The following is a 22,766-nucleotide window of genomic DNA, read 5'->3' as shown; positions in this document are numbered from 1 at the left end:
AATTTTTATGTAGTATTTACACCCTTTAAAACAAAATCTATATGTTAATTCTGATTATACTGATGCATTGTTTTTCAGGTCCATCCTATAGTTAGAAACATAGATCTGGAAATGTACTCGATACTATAAATATTTGAAGTTTTTAGATAAGTTTCCCTATTTATTAATTTATTCTAGTTGAATATATGTTTATTTCTGTTGAGACATGTTTGTGTAGAATAATCTAGATTGTGGGAATCTAAAGTGTTGAAATAGAATGAAACTGAATATTTATTTTCTAGGTTTAAAAATGTTTCACTGATCATCTTAATGACCTTTTCAGTACTTGTTTGGGTAAAGCTACAACATTATGACATTGACTATCAGTCCTTAGTGTACAAAAAGTTAACTTAAACATATTTATTGAATAAGAGTTGTTTACTCAGAATCTCTTAGCCAGTTGTTCAAAGGGATTATTAGATTAATTTGTTTAAAAGTGGGCGGCTGTGGCTCAAGAAGTGGAGCAGGGTCATTGACTAATTAGAAACCCCTGATGTGCGTCCGTGTATGTGTGTGTGGGTGTGTGTATAAGACAAATTTGTTCAGTTTATCTGCCATAAAGCTGTGCAGTTTTGACTGTGTACACTCGGAGTGGTCAGGAAGACTAGAAAAGCCCTACAAATGCAGTGTGCCTCGTTTCATATGTTACTTTTATTAGCAGTTTGTATGTTTACATTTTCATGGTGCTTTGTTTTATATTTGACTGGAAATTTTAAAACTTTCATTTTAAACCTTATAGAAATAGCTTCATAGTTAAAAATAAAATGCATTACTAGCATCAGTTTTGCTTTAATGTGAAACGGTTTGATCTATAAAGTGCAGGGAATTTTTTTTTTTTTACGCTTGTGAACGTGTAATTTAGGTGCCTCACAGTTATACAGATCTCATTTATAATGCTTGCACAGATATTGGATGAGGAATTACTTTTTTTTTTTTCAACCTCATGTTCAGTTTGTCATCGCCACAATGAGCTGCCAGTGGCTCCCTTGGCCCTAAGCCCTGGCTCCCTGCCCTCTGCAGATCCTGACTGCAGCTTTCTGACAAGGACACTCCTACACCTGCAGAGAAGATGACAAAAAATACAATACAGCCAATGGGCTGTCTGCTTCAGGCCGAGATGTATACCTCAGCTGTAAATCCACTGGAAGGGTGATAAGTTAATTGCCTGTACTGCTATCTTGTCAGCAGTGTCTTATATAAAATAGCCTGTGTGAGTTATTCTACAGCAAATGAGTTTTCTCGACAAGAACAGGGAAGGTAGGATAGTGACGCTGAAAAAGAAAATGAGGGGTCTCCAATTTAAGCAGCTGCATGAAATGCACATACATTTTGATTTGTTTTTTTCTTATTGCAGATAGAAGCCTGGCTGTTTATTTTCCAGAACTTCAGGTGCGCATGAAGCTGCAGTGTTTACCTTTTATTTATCTGCAGGATTATTGCTCTGATGACAGTCAGAAATTTTATTACAAAGAGTTGAAAATGTTTTTTCCGGGCAAATGTTTCTCTTGAAAATACTGCAACAGAAAATAAAAAGAATTATTTTTAATTTTTTGTTCATTCGCAGATCTACACGCAAGAAATGTGAAGGTCACACGCAAACATTTGCTCCCATCCTACAAATACACATGGTTGAGTAGCCACAAAATTTATCATCAGTCAGCTGTTGGTGGTGCAGGATAAATAGAGGACAGTGGAATGCAGTCCCAGTTAGGACGCTCTCCTCTGGGTTTGGATTGAGACCAAGGCGGTCTTGGCTTGGCTGCAGTTTGTCGTAGATGCCTTCTCGCTTTAAAAAAAAAACACCTTTCTCTCCCTCAGTGTTTGGACAGCTTACCACAGCCTTCCAAAACTAACGCCCACGCAACTCTGCAAAGCAAAAGGGCTTGTCACAACTCCACATGGACAAATTGTTTTTCTAAAAGAATTTGGAAATTTCAACAACCTTTTTGTCTTTTTTTTTACTCTATTTTAAAGCAGTAATGAATAACCAGAAATTTATTTATTTTGTTTTTTTCAGTAATATTAATGCTATTCATATTATTGCCTAAGTTTCACTTCTCCATAGGCTCTTGGAACCATTTCTTTTTCCAGCATTTTATAGAAGTTAGGAATATTAGAAAGAATAATTATATATTTGCAGGGCCCACATTGCTTGAATTAATGCATCATATTCCCTGCTGCTTTTTATGCCAGTGTTAAACTAAGATCATTTTATGATGAGAAGGGAGGGAGTGATATATAAATATAAAATACCATAGGTGTCATGTTACAAAATTTGTGCATATTTGTTATCGTGTAGCTGATCAATCTTCACCATTGATTATAAATATTCTAATTTAATGCATGCAAAGTTTGAGTTGTAAACATCCATGTAACCACATAAATTAATCATCTAAGTGAAAAAGCAGCTTCAGAGCTTTCCTTTTTTCATATCTCACAAGGACATAAACAATTACACTGCCCTGCCTGGTGTGCCATTGTACCTCACCGTAATTTGACGTTGATTCATTATTCATACTTATGGCATTATTATTCTATTGTATGGGGTGCAAAATGGGATCATTAGTGCTGAATATGAGAATGTGAAAAATTGACATATTGGGGAAAATAATGGTGGATATTGTAGGCAGGAAACCCCAAACAATCCTGACTATTAGCAGATAAAGAATAGCAATTTCCCCAGAAGTTATTAGGATTAGCATAATTTGATGGTGAATGCATGAATGATGCAAAGTTGATTGATATGTCGATACTCGCTGTAATGAGTCCCTTATCTCTTCTCTCCACTGAAGACTTTTGTGTGAGCATAGCCCGAGGTGACATCTACTGCGCTGCTACACCTCCTGAAGGAGACTGTGTTAAGAAGCGCCCTGCCTCATATACACACAAGAGGAGAGGCAATGGAAGCATAGTACTGTCATGTAGTAACTGATTGAAGATGGTCCTTTTATCTTGACAGGCTCCCAGTTAGAGCCAGACCAGGAAATATGATATGGCAGCTCATGTTGTCTTTATTCCTCTCAGAGAGACATTCTGTGTGTATGTGTGCAAACTGTGTGCATCTGTGTGAGAGTGTAGGTTTCATCCCTCCCGTGTGCACGTGCCTTCAGCGTCTCTGTGTGTGCACGTGCAATATTAGTGTGCAACAACACAATATTATCAGCAGCCACGCATGTAGTCAGTCACTTTGAGCTGCTTTTAAGTGACAGCTATCGATTGGGTGTTTGTGTTTGTGCAGTGGCTTCAAAGCAACACCTTGCCCTCTGTATCCCACTTGAGATTGGAACTCGACAGTACCCTTGCTGAATACAAAAGTTGTACAGCCTGGGCTTAACTTCAGAAAGCCTTTCTTTAGCAACATCTGCCATGAAGATGAGTGTGTTCTTTAAGTGTGTGAAATAGGATGCCTTCAATTGAGTGTAACGCTGTTTCTTGACCCTCCTTGTTTTTTACAACCTAATCGACTTTTTCTCTAGCTCAGTGACTCAGAGTATCAGTGTAGCAGTAATAGCTTATGTAGCTACAAACATGTTTGTCATAGACGATGTAAAAAAAAAAAAACCAACAATTTAAAACCTATTGTTTGTGGGTGAGTTTGTTGAATTTTGGTACTGTTTTATTTGTCTTTGGTGTATGATGGAGGATTTGATTGGGCCTAATTTTTATGATGAGGGTTCAGAGACTGTGTTCCAACTACTGGGGGAATCGCACGGCTCAGCCTTCCTGGGATATTTTACTCTAGAGTGTTGGATAGGAGATTTTAATTGATTGTCAAATTTTACATTCAGGAGGAGCAGCATGGCTTTTGGTTTGTTGATTCGTGGATCAGTTGATCAGCTATTCACCCTGACCCTGCTGACGGGGTCATGGGAGTTTAATTGTCCTGTCTATATGTGTCTTGTAGACTTGGAAAAGGCCTGTGACAATGTGCCCCCAAGGAATTATTTGTGGGGGGTTCTGCTGGAGTATGGGATGCTTGGGTTGCTTTTGCAGATGGTTTGGTCCTTGTAAATCTAGAGCAAGAACTATGTTCACATTTTTGGCACAAAGTAGAGCTTGTTTCCATTGCAGGTTGGACTTAGCCAGGGCTGTCCCTTGTCTCCGATCCTGTTCATGGACAGGATTTCAAGGTGAAGCTGTAGAAAAGAGGGTATCTGGTTTGGTAACCTGAGGGTCTCATGTCTGCTTTAGGCAGATCATTTGGTTCTGTTGGTGTGTTTAAACCATGGCCCTTAGTGTGCACTGGAATGGGTCACAGTGCTTTGAAGCCACTGAGATGAGAGTCAGATCCTCTAAATCTGAGGCCATGGCTCCTGACCAAAAAAAGGGGGGTGAGTCTCTTCCTCAAGTAGAGGAATTAAAATATCTTCATGTCTTGATATGAGACAAAAGATGGATTGATGTTTTGAAGCGTTGTCCTACATTAACTAGGGCATTGCTTTGAACTGTTGTGGTAAAGAAGGACCTGAGCTGAAAGGCAAAATCTTTGATGATGGTCTATCTATGTCCCTCTATAGTCATGACATATGGATTGTGACTGACAGAATGAGATCCTGGATACAAGCAGCTGAAATGAGCTTCCTGTGTGAGGTGGTTGACCTCGGCCCTAGAGATAGGGTGAGAAGCTCTGTCGTCCAGTGGGAGATTGCAGTAGAGGCGCTTCTCCTCTGGAAAGGAGTCAGCTGAGGTGGTTTGGACATCTGATCAAGATGCCTCCTGGTCACCTCCCTCTGGGGGTGTTTTAAGCAAAGCCTGCTGGGGAGAAACCCCAGGAAAGAACCGGTGCTCCAAAGAGTACTGGTTCCCTCTTTAGAGGGATTTTACAGGATGTCTTCTGTGTTGTGGGAACACCTCAGGATCAGTCAGGAGGAGCTGGAGAGTGTTGCTCAGAGAGGGATGTTGGGGTTTCTCTCTACCTCCTGGATCTGTGACCAGACCTTGGATAAGCAGTTGAAAATCAATAGATGGAAGGACAATTCTCTTAAAGTACAAACGTTTTCATTTCCACCTCCAAATGTACTTAGTTACAGTGGACCTAATTGAATCTGTCTTTGATTTTTGATACTTGACACTGTGCTCTAATTAATGTGAATAAATCATAAACCACAGTTGCAAAGGCCCTTATAAATATAATAAATAAATGGTTACAAGCAGCAGTGATATAGATCCTAACATACATAAATTCCTCCACCGTTTGCAAATGGCTCAAGGATAGCTAAAGATTCCATCCTTGGTTTATTGTAAAATCAAAGAGAGACATTTACAAAGTGAAGAGAAAAATTCTCACAATTCAGGTGATCACACATGTGCAAAAACCAAACCTGTTTTTATGTGTTTACACCTAAAAAAATTTTGTAACACTTTTGGGAAAACATCACTAATGACTCAGTTTTTTAGGTCTGCTCCAGTATTGTACAAAAATAGAAAATAATCTGTTTATTCAGTATTAAATACAATTGGATGTTGAATGTTGATTTAAACACATTTTAGGTATTTTAGCACTATTTTAAACACTTGATAACCTAATTCAAAGGATTGCCTATTAATTTGGATTGATTTTCAATATGTATCTACTCATTTTTTTTTAAGAACCTCATTTTGCACAAATATACAAAATTTACTCTGGGTTGTATTACAAGGTGTAAAATTCTCATTTTTTGGTGACCCAACAAACTTAGATTTAGCTTAAAAATAAACAAACAATACGTATTCTTAGACTTTGGGGGGGAAAGTTGCACTAAAAATAACTAATATATAGTTATATTTCAAAGAAAATTAATGCATTTGTTTTGGATTGTTAATATGTTAAAATATTTGGATAAAAGAGATGAATGGTTTAAGCTCTGCTAGTTTTTAAGGTTGAAACAAATTTTAGAAAACTGAAACTGTGCTTTAAACGTTCTCGTTTTCAGATTGTTGCTCAGCTTTTCTGCATTGCAATATCATCGTGTTACTGAAAAATGCTTAATTAGTTTCTAAATGTTTGGTGTTGCTTATGCTAATCAGCTTCAGACAAGTATAAACTGAAAAAATGTCAAAATGTTTTTTACTGTTTTTTCTCTGAGAGATTACACAATTTAAACGTGAAATTTCAACGCTATTTTCAGCTTTTTATAGCTTTGGCAAGTTGTTGCTTTTTTTTGTCATCCAAATATGCTAACTTTTTATTTTTTTTTAGTAATTTTAGGAGCTATTGTTGCAGATATTCTGTGGATAATTGTTTTCCGTTTAGACTACTGATGAGACAGATTTTATTGTCATTTGTCTATAATAAACTTAGAATTGATGGTTCTGCACTACTGTTAAAAAGTTACTTTAAAGCACTTTTAAATATATTCACTTGTAATGTAAATATTATTTTGAATCTTTCCACTTGAAATGCTCTGGATGAGTTGGAATAACTCACTGAACTTCAAACCTCAGCAAAAATATTCAGATTAATAGACTGCACACAAATTAAATAATTTCACTATTTTTTCTTTTAATGACTCAGTCATCATTCCTTTTTTTTAGCAAAACAAACCTTTAACATCTTAACCCTGAGGCTCTATATTTAAAAAAAATTGAACATCATGTAATCATTATGTATTTTTCAGCCACATTAACATCACTGGAAAAGAGCAAACCTAATTTATTACAGCAGCGAGCTCGCTGAAAGTCAGTTCAGTCCTCTTTAACTGACCCCCGAAAAAACATCCTCCCTTTATCTACCTTTCTTTGTACACACACCTTTTCATTTGCTTTTTTCATTCTGCATTTCTCTCTTCTTTCAGTACTGGGAGCAGTCTGAATATGGGTCAGCGTTTCTAAAATACTCATCCTGTTTAAAGTTTGATGAGTGCACTCCAGGTGGTAATGGGGGTGAATATTAAATTTATAATCAGCGGTTCCAAGTATCCACTATTGGAGTATTCTGATTGTAAAAGGGAATCATTTCCCAGAGGGCCGCAGTTACATTATGCGGTTCCCTATATGTGTTGTCAGAATGCTTCAGTGAGTGGGAATGAAACAAACATGGCAGCTTTTATATTGTCATGGCAATCCAATTACAAATTCTGAAAACTCTGAACCAGAGGTCAGTTTGTGTTTTGATACTTTTTTTCTTCTATCTGATCGTCTCTATCTTTTAAATTAATTTTGTTTACCTGTGAATAAAGCTAGAATTAATGGTGGTTTATTATTTTCTGTCAAATTAAAAAAACTTAAATCATTGTCCACAACTGTTCCTTAAAATATGTTGTGGTGTTGGTTTATCACAGTAAATAAACATTCATTGTCCTGCAGATATAGAACAATACAAATGTAATGAACAGACCAATCATGGAAAAAAAGAGGAGCAATCCAAATTATTTCTACAAAAAGAAGGGGTGTAACGGTATGTGCATTTATATCACGACAGTTCGGTACAAGTACAGTGAACTAGATCAGTGGTTTCCAAAGTTGTGGTCAGGACCTCCCTGTGGGTCGTGAAACACCAAGTTGGGGTCCTTGGATAATCTCCAGATCTCAACTTGCATTTAAAAATTATTGATTTGTATATTTTCACCATAAGTATTGCACAGAATAAAAACGGTAGTCCGAGATATTAAAAATGGTAATGTATTTAAGACTGTTTGTGTTGTTACTGTGCCTTTGTTTAAATAGGTTATTAGAGAAGTTTGCACATTTAGACCAACATTAGATGAGGTCTAATGTTGGTCAGAGGGACCGGACAGCTGCAGCAGAGGGAGACGAGACATATATGGCAAACAGCACTTTTATTTATTCATTTTGGACTTTCAAGTTGGGAGGTGGTATTCAGTTCTGTATTGCTTTTTAATTTGTCAAAATAATTGAAAGAAACACTCCTTTGTGATATTTTCTTAGGTCAAATAGGGATGCCTTTCTAGAGGTTTTCAAACTTTTTGTTTGTCCTGTAGGTTACTGTTTACAGTTTAGATTGGATGATAAGGACATTAAAATTTGACTTTTTTTTGTTTTATAGTGAAGTGACCAGGTCACAGATTCTACCTTGCTGTTAGCTTAGACCCTCTCCACGAGCAAAGATGCTTTGTTTTTCTGTCACTGCTTCTGTAAGAGTTGTCTATAAAAATAAAGTAGCATTTCCTATTTGGTTTTCTTTCCCGTTTCCGAACTGTGATCCCTCATATTGAGGTATGTGTCAAACCCTGACTTAAGCGTACTGTTACACTCCCAATAAGTAGATGCCACAAAACATAAAAGAACATTAGTTTTATTTTTTGGTCTTTGTGTAAACCGAACCACTCAGAGTTTATGTTCTGTATCTATATTAACCGAAAGAGCAAATTTATGGCTTAACCAATGTAACAAATTGATTGGGTACATTGTGTACTTGCAGCTTCTCGGGGAAAAAAAATCCTTAATGGAATTTACATTTTAATATAAAAGGTCCAGTTCCTTTACTGACTGCCTCCTTAAATCTGGACATATTACTCAACCTCTTCATATTTCTGCAATTAAAGAACCACTCCCAGCTCCGCTCTAACAGCTGGCCATTAATCAATCCTCACGCTTGATTTCTTTTCTGCCACAGGTTATGATTTTCGCATTAACCCCCCACCCCCACCTCCATGAGCACCATCCAACAGGAAAATGACCCTTCTTCAGCACCACAACATACATGCCAAATAATCGAAAAAGTAACATTTTTGCTGTTTGTATAAATTCTGTGCATATAGGTTGAGAAAGTAAGGTGTTTAAGACCCCCCCAACCCCAACAAATCTTACAGCTATTATCCTTTTCTAATTACACTTTCCTTCTGAAACAGTGAATCAGAGGGCATCATTGACTGCTTTTAATCCGCCACCAAATTTTAATTAACACAGACGTGACCCCCTGTCTCCGATACATCCCGCAGAACGTTGGGATCACAATAACTCATAAATCACAGCCGCAGATTTCATTCCCCCTGCTTCTCGCCTTTGATGAATTTCCAGATGGGGGCTGGTGACTGTTAATGTCAAGAAATATATGAGAGATAGACAGAGAGAGAAAGTGTTTTAGAGAAAGAGGACAGAAAGAGGCAGTAAGAAGATGAACGGAGAGGTTAAATTCTAAGAAATTTATAAAGTGTGTCTTTATGAGTGTGTGAGACAGATGGAGTAGAAGAAAAAGGGAGAGAGAAATGGCAGCAGCTCTGGTATGCTGTCAACCTTTGAGAGATTTGTTACCGGGGAGAGGATTATGGAGGCTGTGAAATGGGGTTGTGTTAATATGTTGGCCATTGAGGAGCACGCTGTGGGTCTGCCAGTTTCACAGTCTCCAAAAATCAAAAGGCTGAACAAGTGAAAATTGATGTTTTTGAAGTTTTAACTGACATCTCTCTTTTTATGTGAGAGTGTGCAATATTCTTCATTCACTGATTTTAAATCATGCACTTTTTCATAAATGATCATTACCTTAATTAAAATTAATGCGTATGAGTTGTCATTAAATCCCAAACAGCTACTGTGTGTGGTTTTGTTTATGCATGTGGATGCGCAGAGTGTGTGTAACTGTGTGTGAATCTGTGAATCAGACTGTGTGGAGGTAGAGGTGGGCAGGGTGCCGGGGTTTGTTATTACTAAATCGCTCATCCATGCTACTAATTAAGATGCATAGCATCCCCCTATGAACGTCAGTGTCGCTAATTATCAAACAATGTAGTGCTCACCAGATATGAAAACTGGCAGCCTCTGTAGTCATGTTACCAACCTATTACTGCTACAATTACCAAGTGCCTGTCATTCTTCTTGTTAGTCATCTGCCTTCATTTTGTCCTAATGTTTGTTTTTTTCTTTGCTCTGCCTCTCTTCTGTTTTTATAAAGGCTATGGCTTTGTGGATTTTGACAGTCCAGCTGCAGCACAGAAGGCCGTGTCGTCTCTCAAAGCCACTGGGGTTCAAGCCCAAATGGCCAAGGTAAGAAGTGTCTGATAACAAGTTTGCCCCTCCACTTTCTTATGCATTATCATTAGCTCCTTGTTGCACATTCAGCTTCCTCTGAAGATTTAATATTGTGCATTTAACACACTTAACAGCTTACATACAAACTTCTTTTGACCATAAAGACATTTATAGGACGTAATTCTCCACAACATCTTGCAGTTTAATCACAGACTTGTTCACTTTAATATAAGAAGGCCGTTTAATGTGGGCTATTAACTTCATTTGAGCATGTGACACGTTTGGAGGTGACTTTGATGCATGTACGTCTGTTTTATCTTTCTGACACTCTGTGAAAGAACAAGATGTGTAGAGGTCTGGGACCTCAGTTTCAGGAGGTGTCGTGGGCTGATTGTTGTGTTGCGTGTGAGAGTCTGGATGCGCTTTGAGCTGTAGTATTGCATGACAAGCCTGTCTGCTTGTGGGTGAGCTGACGTTACTCTCACTGAGCTTTGGCCAGCCTCTTGTGTTGTGTTGTGCAGGATTATTAAAGTGAAAGCAGATGAGACGCATTGTTAGAGCCGCACAAGATAGTTGCTCAATGAGAGCCGTTTTGACAGACATAGACATAAATTTCGAGACTATACACAGCCAGGATGTACTCTAATCCATCATTTAAATAGAGAATATTGTGTTTTAAATTAACAATGACTTGATTGCTGCATTTTTGGCAGTCTGACAAAAGAAAAGAAAAAAGTGTGGCTCCATGACAAGAATTTCTGCGGTATTGTCTCATGTCTGTCAGTTCCCAGGCTGTCCTTATTTAGTTTTTACCTTTCTATTTTTTCCATTTCCCTGTTAACCGTATACAGCAGGTCTCTGTCTTTCTGCGATTCTGGCGCCAATCAAATATTTGGTAGTGTCAGAATATCTAAATAGGTGGAAAAAATGTCAGCAGCATTGAAGCAATAAATATGGTGATGACTTTGAGGGTGCACCATGAGTGATTTTTCACAGATGAGATGTAAGCATTTGATCCGATCCCAAAAACCCCCTCCCTTCTCCTGAAGCCAAAGAAGTCTTGATGAGATGGAGAATGGCGCCAGTGAAGATGACAGAACTGATGATAACGATGAAGGTGGCAATTATTTTGATCAAATGGGATGGGATCTGACAGGAGGAGATGATATCCCGCGTGGTGCTCAGGTGTGCCATTTCTCAAATGCGCTGTTTGGCCGTTTCCTTTCCCCCACCAGTGTCCTTCTTCCAATATTTATAAGAGGCCGGGCTCTCAGAATACAGATAAGATCTTTGTCCATCTCATTTTAAGGCAGCACTTTGTATTGCTCACCTTCTCTCAGTCAATATTTTCATGAGAGGGGTCTTGCGTCCCAAAACAAAGGAGCTGACCTTTTAAAGAATCTTCTGTTTGCATGTGTGTGTGTGAGCAAATTCACAAAATCATTTTCTATTAGCATTTATGTAGAATAGTTGAGCTCTGAATGCTCCCTTGCTCTGTTCACTCAGATGGAAAAGGCCAGCGTTCTGTGCTGCAGCGCTGTTCTTTTATCACACTTGTGAGAGACATTAAGGAGTAGTTTGCTTTTATAGACTCCCTCTGCATCTCTCTGTCTCTTTACCAAGTATCACTACCATCACTCCTCCAGCTCCACCCACTAATGCCTCCACATCACCCTTCTCTCTTCATTCCATGTCTTTTTTGTTTTTTATTTTAAGGCTCTGGCCGTTTTTTACGCCCTGTTTAAATGCACACCTTTATTACCATATTTATATTCACATCCACCATATGTTGCCTTGCCAACATTCAATGAGTGCAATTTATTCCCATCAATAATTAATAGCATTTTGTTTTTCTGTCTGCCTACCTGCCAAGGTGGTGGTGACACCCACCCGTTTTGTCACGGCAGAGCTGTGTTTCCTGGTGGGACCGGGAGCTCTGAGGCAAATGCAAATCACAAAGAAGATTGCTAATGCCACGGACGATTTCCGCAAAAAGAGCACTCAGTCTCATTCTCTCACTCCCCCTTGCTTCATTTTGTCACATATATATCTTTCCGCAACAAAGTAATAAACGAATAGCAAGTTAGAGCCAGAGGCTTTGAGCTCATTAAATAAAACTGTCACAGTAATCAAGTTGTGCCTTTTTTCCCTGCCTTGACGCCATTAAAACGCCTTTATTAAGATGCCTTATTTTAAACACAGCTGCAAAGGAGGCAAGAAACGGAGGGAAAAGAGAAGCGTCATTTGATTTTGTCTTCTTTCTTTTCCAAAGAAACAGCCTGCTGTCTCTCTCCTCTTACTCCCCCTGGAATTTAAAATACCAAGGCAGCAGAGATGAAACATTGCCTTCCTTTTGTCTTGCCCTCCCCTGAGGATGGTGACAGCGAGAGGGAGGAGAGGAGCCATAATTAAGATACCTAAAGGACACTTCCCCCTGCACCACCCTTCCTGTCACTCACCTCTACACAAGTCACAGATAAGAGCACTTAGCATAGGTGACGAGGGTGTGTGCGTGTGTTTGTGTGTGTATTTGAGTGTTCTTCTGTTGCAGATTTGTGCATGATCTTGACAACGTGTGTTTTTTGTTTGCGTGTAGGATATAGGTGAGTTTATGCACACAAAGCAGTTAAATAAGAAATAAGAACAGAGCAAAGCGAGAACAGAAAGTGTGTGAATAAATTAATAGTTTTGTCTGAATTATTGCAAAACTGGACCATTATAATATATTTTATGTTTAGTAATGTAGCTTAAACTTTTGAGCAACTGTTAAATTTTATAGGGATTGATGTTTTTTTTGCCTTGACACACAAGTAAAATGTGACTATAGGTATTCAGTAGAAACTTAAATGATGATTAAGTCAGAATAATGAGTCAAAGCTGGTGATGCAACTTAAAACCATATTTCTTTGACAGCTGAAGCAAGTGTATAAGGGCTGTAAAACTTTTATTTTTGATCAGTTTTGAATTACACAGCTATTTAATGAGAAATATTATGATATTCCTGCCAAAAGTACCTCAAGTTGCACGTAAAATGATTTCCTCCTCCGTTTGGAAATAGCCTTAGAATTATGTAAATAATTATGTCAAATGAAATTGATTGTGATGTAAAGGTTCAACAAATAGTGTTCACATAATAGCTATAAACAGTTTTGAGATCAGAATTGTTTTAAGACTACAATTCCCTTTGGTCTGGACCCTGCTCAGACTTGCTGTTAGCTCATCAGCCCTCTCTGAAAAAAAACGTCTTCAAATTGAGGTCACTTAAGAGCAATCTATACCTATTACTTTAAATTCAACAATTGACACGTACGTTTTTTGATTATTTCATCACTGTGTGTGCAATTCCTTAAAGGAGTTGCAACTCTTTAAAAATCAGCACCTTTTTAACTACAATAAATAAAGTCACTTTTTAGAAAAGTAGCTGAACATTTAATAGAATTCATTGATAAATAATTTATTTAGCTCGTTCCCTTTTATTTGTGTGTGTGTGTGTGTGGACTTGTTAAACAGAGTACGGTCATCTTCATCCCTTTTCACATCATGAACTCGATTCTCCGTACCACTTTGTTCAGGTAGCTTTCCGACGTGAGAAAACTGACACATCGAGCAGACAGAATGATAACAGGCAAACGGCGCATTGAGCTTTGCAAGATGCAAACCTGTCAACCAGCCGCTCGCCTCACTCTCCACAGGCTGCCATTTTCCCCTTGAGCCAATCAGACTGAATTATGGGAAGGGCGCCCTCGATTGTGGTGTCTGTGTCAGAGAGGTAATTCCGCCTGACAGCTGCTTGCTTTCAGACAACAGCCAGTCTTTATGGAAATCATCCCTCCCTGTTCTCACTGCAGTCGACTTCTGCTGATAACAGCCCGGATGAAAACAAAGCTGTCCTTTTTGTACTTTATTTTTGTCCGTGTTTTCCAGTATGAACAGCCTAGAATTAGAGAAACAACTCTAGTATCCCGTGGAGTTTAACAACACACTTTGTAGTGGTATTCGATACAGTTGTAGTCAATATGAACTTTGAATTTACTCTGAACCACTGTCATGCACATTACGATGAATGCCTATCTGTGATATTTGAGCAAGCTTCATCCTTCAAAATATGTGCTTAGTTCAAGGAGGTTAGCTGTCTATTTCTTGTGTTTAAAAAAAAAAAAAAGTCTAAAATCAACTTATAACTGCAGTTGCTTCAAATCCGGATACTAGGCGCTGTACACTTAGCAATTAAAATGTCAAACATTGCAGTGATATGAATTCTGGACCTATAGTTTAAACAGTTGGGGATAAAGCCTTTGGTCTATTGTTGCCAATATTTATAGTTTGTACAAGCTATAAGCAGACAGAAAGGCGCTACTTGTCTCTCACTTTCACAACTGTGGGGAAATTATGCTAAAAGCACCATTAAACTGCCTCCTTGAAGTGAATCTGGCATGTCTATGATAAAACAGAGTAAGCACCGATCCATCAACCAGTAGTCAACAGCAGAAGCTTAAGAAATGTGAAACAAACTGGGGTTCGGTCATCCTGCTGAATTCTCGCTTTCACTTCCCTTCACTCACTCTTTCTCCTCTGCTGTCTTTTTCTTTCTCTCTCCTGGGGAAAATTTCCTGTCAATATCACATTTATATTCATGTGAATAGCACAGATCCCACCCCCCTGGGTGGTATGCAGTCAGTCAGCAGTCCTCTTATTATCCTCTAAAGGTGACTTCTCTGACGTCTTAGCTCCACTGACACTCAGGACCCCGCGGTTCGGCTCAACACAGGGTGACCTCTGGGTTGTAATCAAAGGGACGGCTGACAGTGCTGCTGCAGTTGCTTGCTGACAACAGCCAGCCTAGTGAGGCCTGCTTTTCCCACAGCACGGGTTAAATCTGGAGGAAATGCGGTGGGAATACAGTGTACTCTTTATACGGCGGGATAATTGGACAGACTTCGGGGATACAGGTGCTCACTCAGCAGCCTCACGCGTCTCTCCGAGCGATGTGTGCCACTTTGAATGTAATGCCAATTCCCCTCTGACATCTGTCTCAATGTTTTTTGGCAGAGCATATGGTGTCACTGTGGTGATCAGCACTTTTCCTCTGAAGCTGCCATCAACATGGGCATCCTAATGATCATCGTCACTCACAGCAGCTCATATTTTATGCGTAGCATACCCTACATTTAAATAAAGCATGCAGGGACCTTGGTGCCACCTATCCAGCATCGAATCTAGAAATAACCCCAATTTAGACCTGAATATATCGAACTAAATTTAGGCTGCATTATCCCAAGCAGTCTAGTTGCTATAATTTAATTTGTTTACAACACAAACAACTCAGAATACAGGTTGAGTAACATGCAAAATGCCAGAGAGCAAGATTTTAATACTGATTGAAAAGGTTGATGTGGAGCCCTGACTTTTTTTCACATACTTTTTCTATTACCAGTATTATTTTCTTGTTCATTTTAAAGCTGAAAAAGGTGACAAAAGCCTAAATGGTATTAAGAACATATGTATTATTTGAGATTTTGTTGGCAGAGGAAAACATTAAACAAAATGTTATTTTTTTTACGGTGACAGAAACTTTAAACCTTACAAACTGTGCACTGATGGTAACATCTGTCTGGCACATCATGGAGTTATAATAAATAATTGACATGAATTATAAATTGCATATTAAACTGCACCTCAGACACATTGTAAAAGGTCATATATTAGCACCAATACTTTTGTGTAGTTAGTTCAGTCGGATGCACAAAGTGCTTGTAAAGGAAAGATCTTAGGTTTAATTTCCTTGTAGGCAGTCCTTGAATCTTACCAATGTCTTTATAATGAAGACCTCTAACAATGTCTGATTCTACTTTTAGATGTCTGCAAACCTTTCAGTGTTTTCACTTTCTCACAAGGTAAATATAGCATCTAAATACTTTGTTTTTAACCTTTACAAGCACCTGAAACTGATTTATTTCTCTAAGGTGATCGTATTGTTTTCAGATACTAAGTAACACAAATCTCGCATAGTTTTGTGTCTATTTTCTCTGGAGGCAGCATCAAATTAATGTCCCATAGTGTTTAACCTTATTTGTGTTTTGTTGTTGTCATTCTTTGAAATTAAATTTCAGAGAAAAAAAAGTGTTACATTTGCCTCTGCGTTCACTAATTTATAGGGAGAAACCCTCCTGACAGTTTGGTTTTCCTGATCATTTCGAGAGGTCTGACTGTAGAAATAAAAAAGTAATAACATGAATACGAGCTGTGAGGTCATTTGACTCAAAAAAAATCCCATCCCCGCTAATGTATGATGTTTCGCGCTAAAGTTAGCTCTCACGCTCTTCCCTCCCTGTTCCTCTTGCAGAAGTGATAGTTTTGAAGGGCAAAGCCAGGGAGAGTGAGACGGACCATCTGACAAGCTCTGGCTCCCAAGCACCTCTGTTGGCTTCCCCTGCCTCTGCTGTCTAATTATGCTTCAATCATATGCGGGAGCTCTGCGTGTGGTAAATTATTTCGCAGAGCAACGCGGAGACGTGCCGAGCTGCGAGCGTGAGAGAAAGTGAGAAACGCAGAAACAGAAAGTCAGAGTGGAGGAAAAAAAAGAGCAAAAAAGGTAGAAGAGATTGCAAGTAAAATGGAGTTGAAATAGGCGGGGGGAGTGAGTGAGACTGCAGAAAGAATGAATGCTGGAAGGGAAGAGTGGGAGTCCTGCCACCCATAATATCACCTCAGACAGCCTGTAGAGCAGGAGACAGGCCAGCACTAATGAACAAAGTTACAAACTTATCACTTATCAAGCAGAGCGAGGCGAGCGAGAACGTGATTTGTGAAGAAATGGAAAGAGATAACTGGCGACAGACTGCATCGGCCAAACTAATGCTTCTGTAAATCGCAGCACTGGTGCCCAAAACTTAATGAACGAACTTTCTGCTTTTATTTTTGATGCTACAATATGGATTAGGTTTACACAAGTAGGCTGTCTCCAGGAAATAGCCATATGCCTGCACTCACAGGCCTGATGTAACTAAAATATTTACCTCCTTCTGCTTACTCACCTTTTATCTTACCAAACTAATGGCCAGCTGTTTAAATGGAAGTATAAATAAGGCTAAAAACTGTCTCTGGTACTGTAAGCATTTAGTTAAGCAGGGCAGGTATGACTGATGTATGTTTTATTTTAGGAGTTACCAGAATACTGTACGCCCACTGTTTGGACCACACATTACTATGTATTTAAAAAAAAAAAAGTTGAATAATCAAATTTCCTCAAAAAACTAAACAAAACTAAAAAAAACATTTGTATGGACTTCCTGCAAATATCAAAATGCATCAAATTTTCTGAGAAAATCAAGCATGTATGAGCCTATAGCAACTCCAATTTTTTTAAGCAGGGTTCTGTCAAAAGTTCATGATTAATTAATATTACCTGTTGTAGATGGCTCTTTAAACGACTTGAATTTAGAGAAATAAAGTTTAATTCTGACCAGATTGATGAGCTAATGGCTGGTAGGAGTGGAGCCAAAGCCAAAGTGGATTACTGCCATCTTAAACAACTCGAGTCCCAAAAATTTCATAACTGCTTTACAAACTTTTACACCACAGTCACTTCAGTGGACACTATTGTTTACATGGAATTTGATGGGTTTTGCAAGTGCAAATTGTGCAAATAGCAGCTGGTTGTATCCCTTCTGCCAGGAATATCATCATATTTCAGCCAAAATAACTGCAATGCCAAATTAACAGCACTGTAAAGCTTTATACAATAGTGTTTGCATGAACTGCTGTACAATTTTTGAGATTCTTTTAAAACAACAGCAATCCACTTGGACCTTGCCCTTCGCTTAGATTAGCTGTTAGCTCGTCAATCCAGTCAGAAAAAGCTCTATCACTAAACTGAGGTCATTCAAAGAGGTATCTACAACAGGTATGATATCATTTGTAACCTTATAACCTTTCCACAGAATGCCACTTTAAAAGAACTGAACTATCACTTTGAAGGATTTCAAAATTCAGTCACATCACGGAGTCAGATTTAAGACTTAATGCCCCGTTAGACTAAAGACTTGGTGAGATTATACGACTTTTTACGAGCACTACCCTAATTCAACCAATTAGTTTTTATTTTATCTTTTGTTGTTGGTTGTTTTGTAAAGATCCATCGTGTTACTTAAAAATGCAGTCCACAAAAATCTCTAAAATGCAGTTTCTATTTAAGGAACAGGCCTGTTGTGGAGACAAGGAACATGCTTTGAAGTAATTCAATGCAATATTTGGCTGTAGTTAAGTAAAACATTACAGATAAAGAGCGATCATTTGAACATTATTGCAGTTTGTTTTTTTTTAAAAGAATATTAAAGTGTCTGTCATTAGGGTCTTTCTCCATGTGTTTATATGGCTCTCCACTTTTGTTGCAAACTGGATCTAATTAAAGCTCAATTTGGATGGTTATATTTATGCATGTGTGAATAGTGTCTATTCTGTTCACAAATTGCTTCAAAATGGTCTTGTGTCTAAATCATCAGCTCGAAAAAGAACACTCAAGGCCTGCGCTCTCAATATGTTCTGTGCTCCAACGCTTGCTTTGAAGCAAACATAAATATGGCTTTTTCAGGCTCCGTAATGGCCACAGTGTGCAGTTATTAGAATCTCTTTGATGTGGCAACTGTGCCAACCTGCTCGCTGTCTCTGTGAATTGATCTGGCTCAATTAGTGGGCCCACAGAGACGGCAATCAAAGGACCAGGCTTCCACGCTCAACACTGACACACATAGACCAGGTGAAACGCTTTGCATTCATTTACTCAGCTGGCCCTGAGAAGACAACCCGCGAATAGACGCAAGTATTGGAAAATCAATGGCACAGCTTTAGTGTTAAGGAAAGCTTTCACTGAGAATGTTTGCCGCATTCTTCAAGCGGTCCTTTCTTTAATTTCTCACAACCATACGCTTAAATGGATTCAAAACATAACTTTCTTCTAAATCTGTGTTTTTAAGCCTTTTTCCTTGGTTTTCCAGTTCCTCTGAATGCATATCAAGCCCCACTCCGCATCTTTACCCTGATTCAGATAACCCATTTCAATTTGTCTTCATCAGTCATGCTAATTAACTCATTGATTAGATTCCTCTATGCCAGCCACCTCCAGTCCTCCCTATATACCCACATCTCTGCATTCCCTCCATCATTCTTTCATCCATTCCCCCATCACAGTGTTTGCAGCTCAGTAGTTTTGTTATATCACATTTTTGATGCTGAACTCCAAAAACCATACTGGGTAAGCATTAATATTTATTAGCTGATGTACTCCTGATTGTCAAACTTTTAGCCGTCCAAGTTTGGTTCTGCCAGAGTTTTCAATCTAAATGATGATGGACAGTAATTTGTCTATTTACACACTTATATGGTACAAATATTTAAAAAAACACAAACATCAATAAACTTTTAAGTTTTTCAATCCATGCCCTTACTGGTCAGAGCTGTTTAAGCAAAAAAAAGGAGACGATTTATGGATGGTGGTCATAATATTCTGGCTTTTAATTGTGTTATGTTTGTTTATGGATATTATAGAGGACTTTTACATCACATGAAGTTGTCTCTACTTCCTGAAAAGGACCTGAGAGTTTATGTAAATGTGTCACCTTAAATTCATATTTAATTTAGTAGAAAATTTTATGTGATTAATGAAACCCACCCACCACAGCAGCATTAGTCCATATCCCAACTTTAAGATACTGCTCACGTCCAGTTACACGCTTGTGTGAATTTATACTCTATTTGCCTCAGAGTCACTCTTTATAAGTCTTATTTAAAGGTAGTTTTGGTTGGTGCAACATATGTAAATTAGAGCTCATATTGCTGCCAGCCTTGAAACATTTCGGTTGCTGTTTTGAGTCTGTTTTAGGGGAACTGATGACACTGTTTGATTTTGCACTTTTATTTTTTGGGCAAAATATAATAGAATGATTTTCATTTCGTAATTATCAGTTTGAAAACAACAATTTAGTGATTGGTGCAGTGTATAAATGGTGTTAAAGATTCCCTAACTACATCCTTATCACATCACTTTCATAAGTGTCTGCTTCTTTTCTTTGGTTAGCTTTCTTCAGACCATCATCAAATTTCTCATTATTCAGAAACCTACTTTCCTCTCTTCATACCACCTCATCTTGCTCTTTCCGTCCCTCACCATCTTCCTCTTTAATGAATTCCACGGGTATGCCATGTTAAATTATCCTGACTGTTTCCATTTCCATTGGCTTCAATCATATGTGAGAGGTCTGTACTAAGAGGGAGCTAGGAGCCCAGGCAGAGCAGATCAGGGCTGGAGTTGATGATTTGCGCACCGACACAGTCGGTCACTCATTCTGCCTAATGAGGAAGAGGAAAGCCAGAGTTAACGGGTCTCTTTTTGTTCTTTTCATCGCACCACTTCTGTTCTTGTGAGGGTTTGTGTGTGGACATGACCATGAAAGAAAAGGTGATAATTAAAGCAATAAGGTTTCACATATGATTAATCCAGCACTTCGAATGGTGCAAAATATATATTTTTTCCAGTCTGTTTTTGTGCATTTTCACCTGACACTTGTTATCTTTAATTATTCACTTCTCTCTCTGTGCTTGTAGAAAAAAGGAAGGATTTTAATATGAAAGAAGAGAGGTCAGCATAGTTTATTTAAGATCAAAAAGGTGCAGAGCACTCAAGACCTATCATGTAAGTCGCACCACTGTGGCTCTTACTTCCAGTAGAGTATAAATGGATGAGGATAAAAGATGAAGAATGGAGCTTAAAGTGGGGTGTAATGGAGGATCTTTTACCTGCACTGTTTTCTCCAGGGTCTGGATGTAAGAGATGGTCAGCAGTGCAGGGAGGAAAATCGAAAGGGGACAGGTAGATGTATGGCACATGGGTGTCTTAGCCCCCTATGAGGTGATTTCAGATCATTACCTTTCCATCAAAGTGTATTACAAACAAAACAAAACATCAGCACATTCTTAAACCCACTCCAAGGATCTAAATGGGTTGCTACCAGAGAAAGAAACCCACACTTTGAACACTGTCTCAAGCCTTGTTTTGGAATTTTCTCTCTAAACTTGTTACTGCCTCAGCAGTTTTTACCTAGATTTTTTTAATACACTTTTTTTTGCAAATGTCGCCTTTAAAAAAGACCTTGTCATTCAAATGCTGCTTTTCTGCATGAGTATTCAGAGCATCTCTTATCTAGAAGTTACAGAATTCTCTGCTGCCTTTTTTTGTCTCTGCAGTGTCAATATTTTGTATTCATGCATTGTGATGTCAGGCTTGTGAGTGCACGCTGACTTGTGTTATTTCCGTGTCTCTCGATCGCTCTCCTGTTATCTCTGTGTGGCTTTGTTCTGTCTGTCACTGGTTCTCATTCCTCCTCCTCACCTTTAAAAGCAACTATTTTCTTTCCTTCATTTACCGTTTGCTTGATATTTTGCCAGAGTGCTGGTTCCATGACTTTGTGATACATTTGTCTTCCGTTTTATATCCAGATTCTTTACGGCATCTCTGTGTTGCTGCAGTGGTGTGTAAAGAGTGATTGTGTGTCTGCTTCTTGTTTTATCTTTGCATTATCTTTTGGGTTATCTGAGTGCTGTTGTCCCCTTGTTATCACATGACACGATCAAGGAGGTGACCTTTCTCATTGACCGCTTCTTAACACGCTCTTAGAGATCTCTTAGCTGTTTTTAGAGGTTTATCTGGTGGCTGCAGATGATTACTGTGATATTCTGGTTTTGCATTTTACCTTCTCTCTCTTTTTTTAGAATCTATTCTTATTGCCTGCTGCCAAAAGGCAAAGGCAAAAAATACTGTTTTTGCCCGTGTGTGTGCATGTCTGAGTATGTTTGTGTGTGTGTCTGTTTCCAAAATAACTCATGAACCACTGGACAACTTTTTACGAAATTTGCAAAAAGTAATTATTGGATGTACATCTACAACTAATTATGTTTTGGACTAACCCTGATGATGACTGCCACACCCAAAAAAAACCTTAAAAAACACAAAAATTGATCTAACTCAGTCAAGTTTACAGAGTTTTAGCTAAAATGGATGTGGTAGTAACTGAAAGCAAGGCTCAACACATCCATTATTTTCAAGGTTACAAATAATTACAACCCAGTCTTTTCTCAATGTAAAATGATCATAAGATAAGGGGCAATAGGTATACCTTCAAGGAATACTAGGCCTTTTATTTATTACATTTCTTTACTTTACTAGTTGTTCAATTTTTAGATTTGTGATTTCTCAAACATGTTCAGCTCTTTGGGGTATCTTTGTTTCTCTCTGCAACTGTGATTTGCCTCCGCTGTCATTTGCCTGTGTTTACATGGCCGCAAGTGTGCATTGTTACATTTGATTCAGAGCATGATGTGATTCGTAGCAGATGGCTGCCTTCCTCCAAAGCAGTCTGACAGCTGAAGAACGTTAAAACTGAGAATGGTAGACAAGCTGGAAAAGGGAGGAAAAAACCAGGGATGTGATTACCATCAAGCCACCGGCTCAGTAGAGGAAGCATCCATCCGCATCTTTCTCTCTGCTTGGGATGTGACATAGATACAGAACGTCTCCCAGGCTAATTTGTAGAGAAGTACACACTTTTTGCAAATTCATTTTGAAGTAAGCAGTCAAACAGAATCAACTCCTTAGCCTTCATATACTGAAATAAGACTAGAAACCCTTAAAACTCAAAGTGGTTTGTGCATCGGTTGATAGCTAATGTTCTTCTCTCCTTTTTGCCCCTTTTGCACAGCATCATCTGGTCTTCATGAAAAATCATAGCTTTTTTCTGCAATATGCTTTAGTAGCTACACTATAGCAATAA

At 38.4% G+C, this 22,766-nt stretch overlaps 1 protein-coding gene across 6 annotated transcripts in view; it reads left to right on the top strand.

The window, feature by feature from the left end:
• The window catches only part of rbms3 (RNA binding motif, single stranded interacting protein), a 264,210-nt gene that overhangs the window by 131,092 nt on the left and 110,352 nt on the right, over positions 1-22,766 (top strand). For all 6 annotated transcript variants that reach the window (XM_025006950.2, XM_037975838.1, XM_017424121.3 and 3 more), the window contains one exon: positions 9,869-9,960. In XM_025006950.2, the coding sequence (XP_024862718.2) occupies positions 9,869-9,960 (92 nt within the window). The remainder of the gene's footprint in view (positions 1-9,868; positions 9,961-22,766) is intronic.

Source organism: Kryptolebias marmoratus, linkage group LG5 (assembly GCF_001649575.2).
Source record: "Kryptolebias marmoratus isolate JLee-2015 linkage group LG5, ASM164957v2, whole genome shotgun sequence".
Classification (NCBI taxonomy): Eukaryota; Metazoa; Chordata; class Actinopteri; order Cyprinodontiformes; family Rivulidae; genus Kryptolebias; species Kryptolebias marmoratus.
The sequence above is the reverse complement of the archived record's forward strand: the minus strand, read 5'-3'. Positions and strand labels throughout refer to the sequence as shown.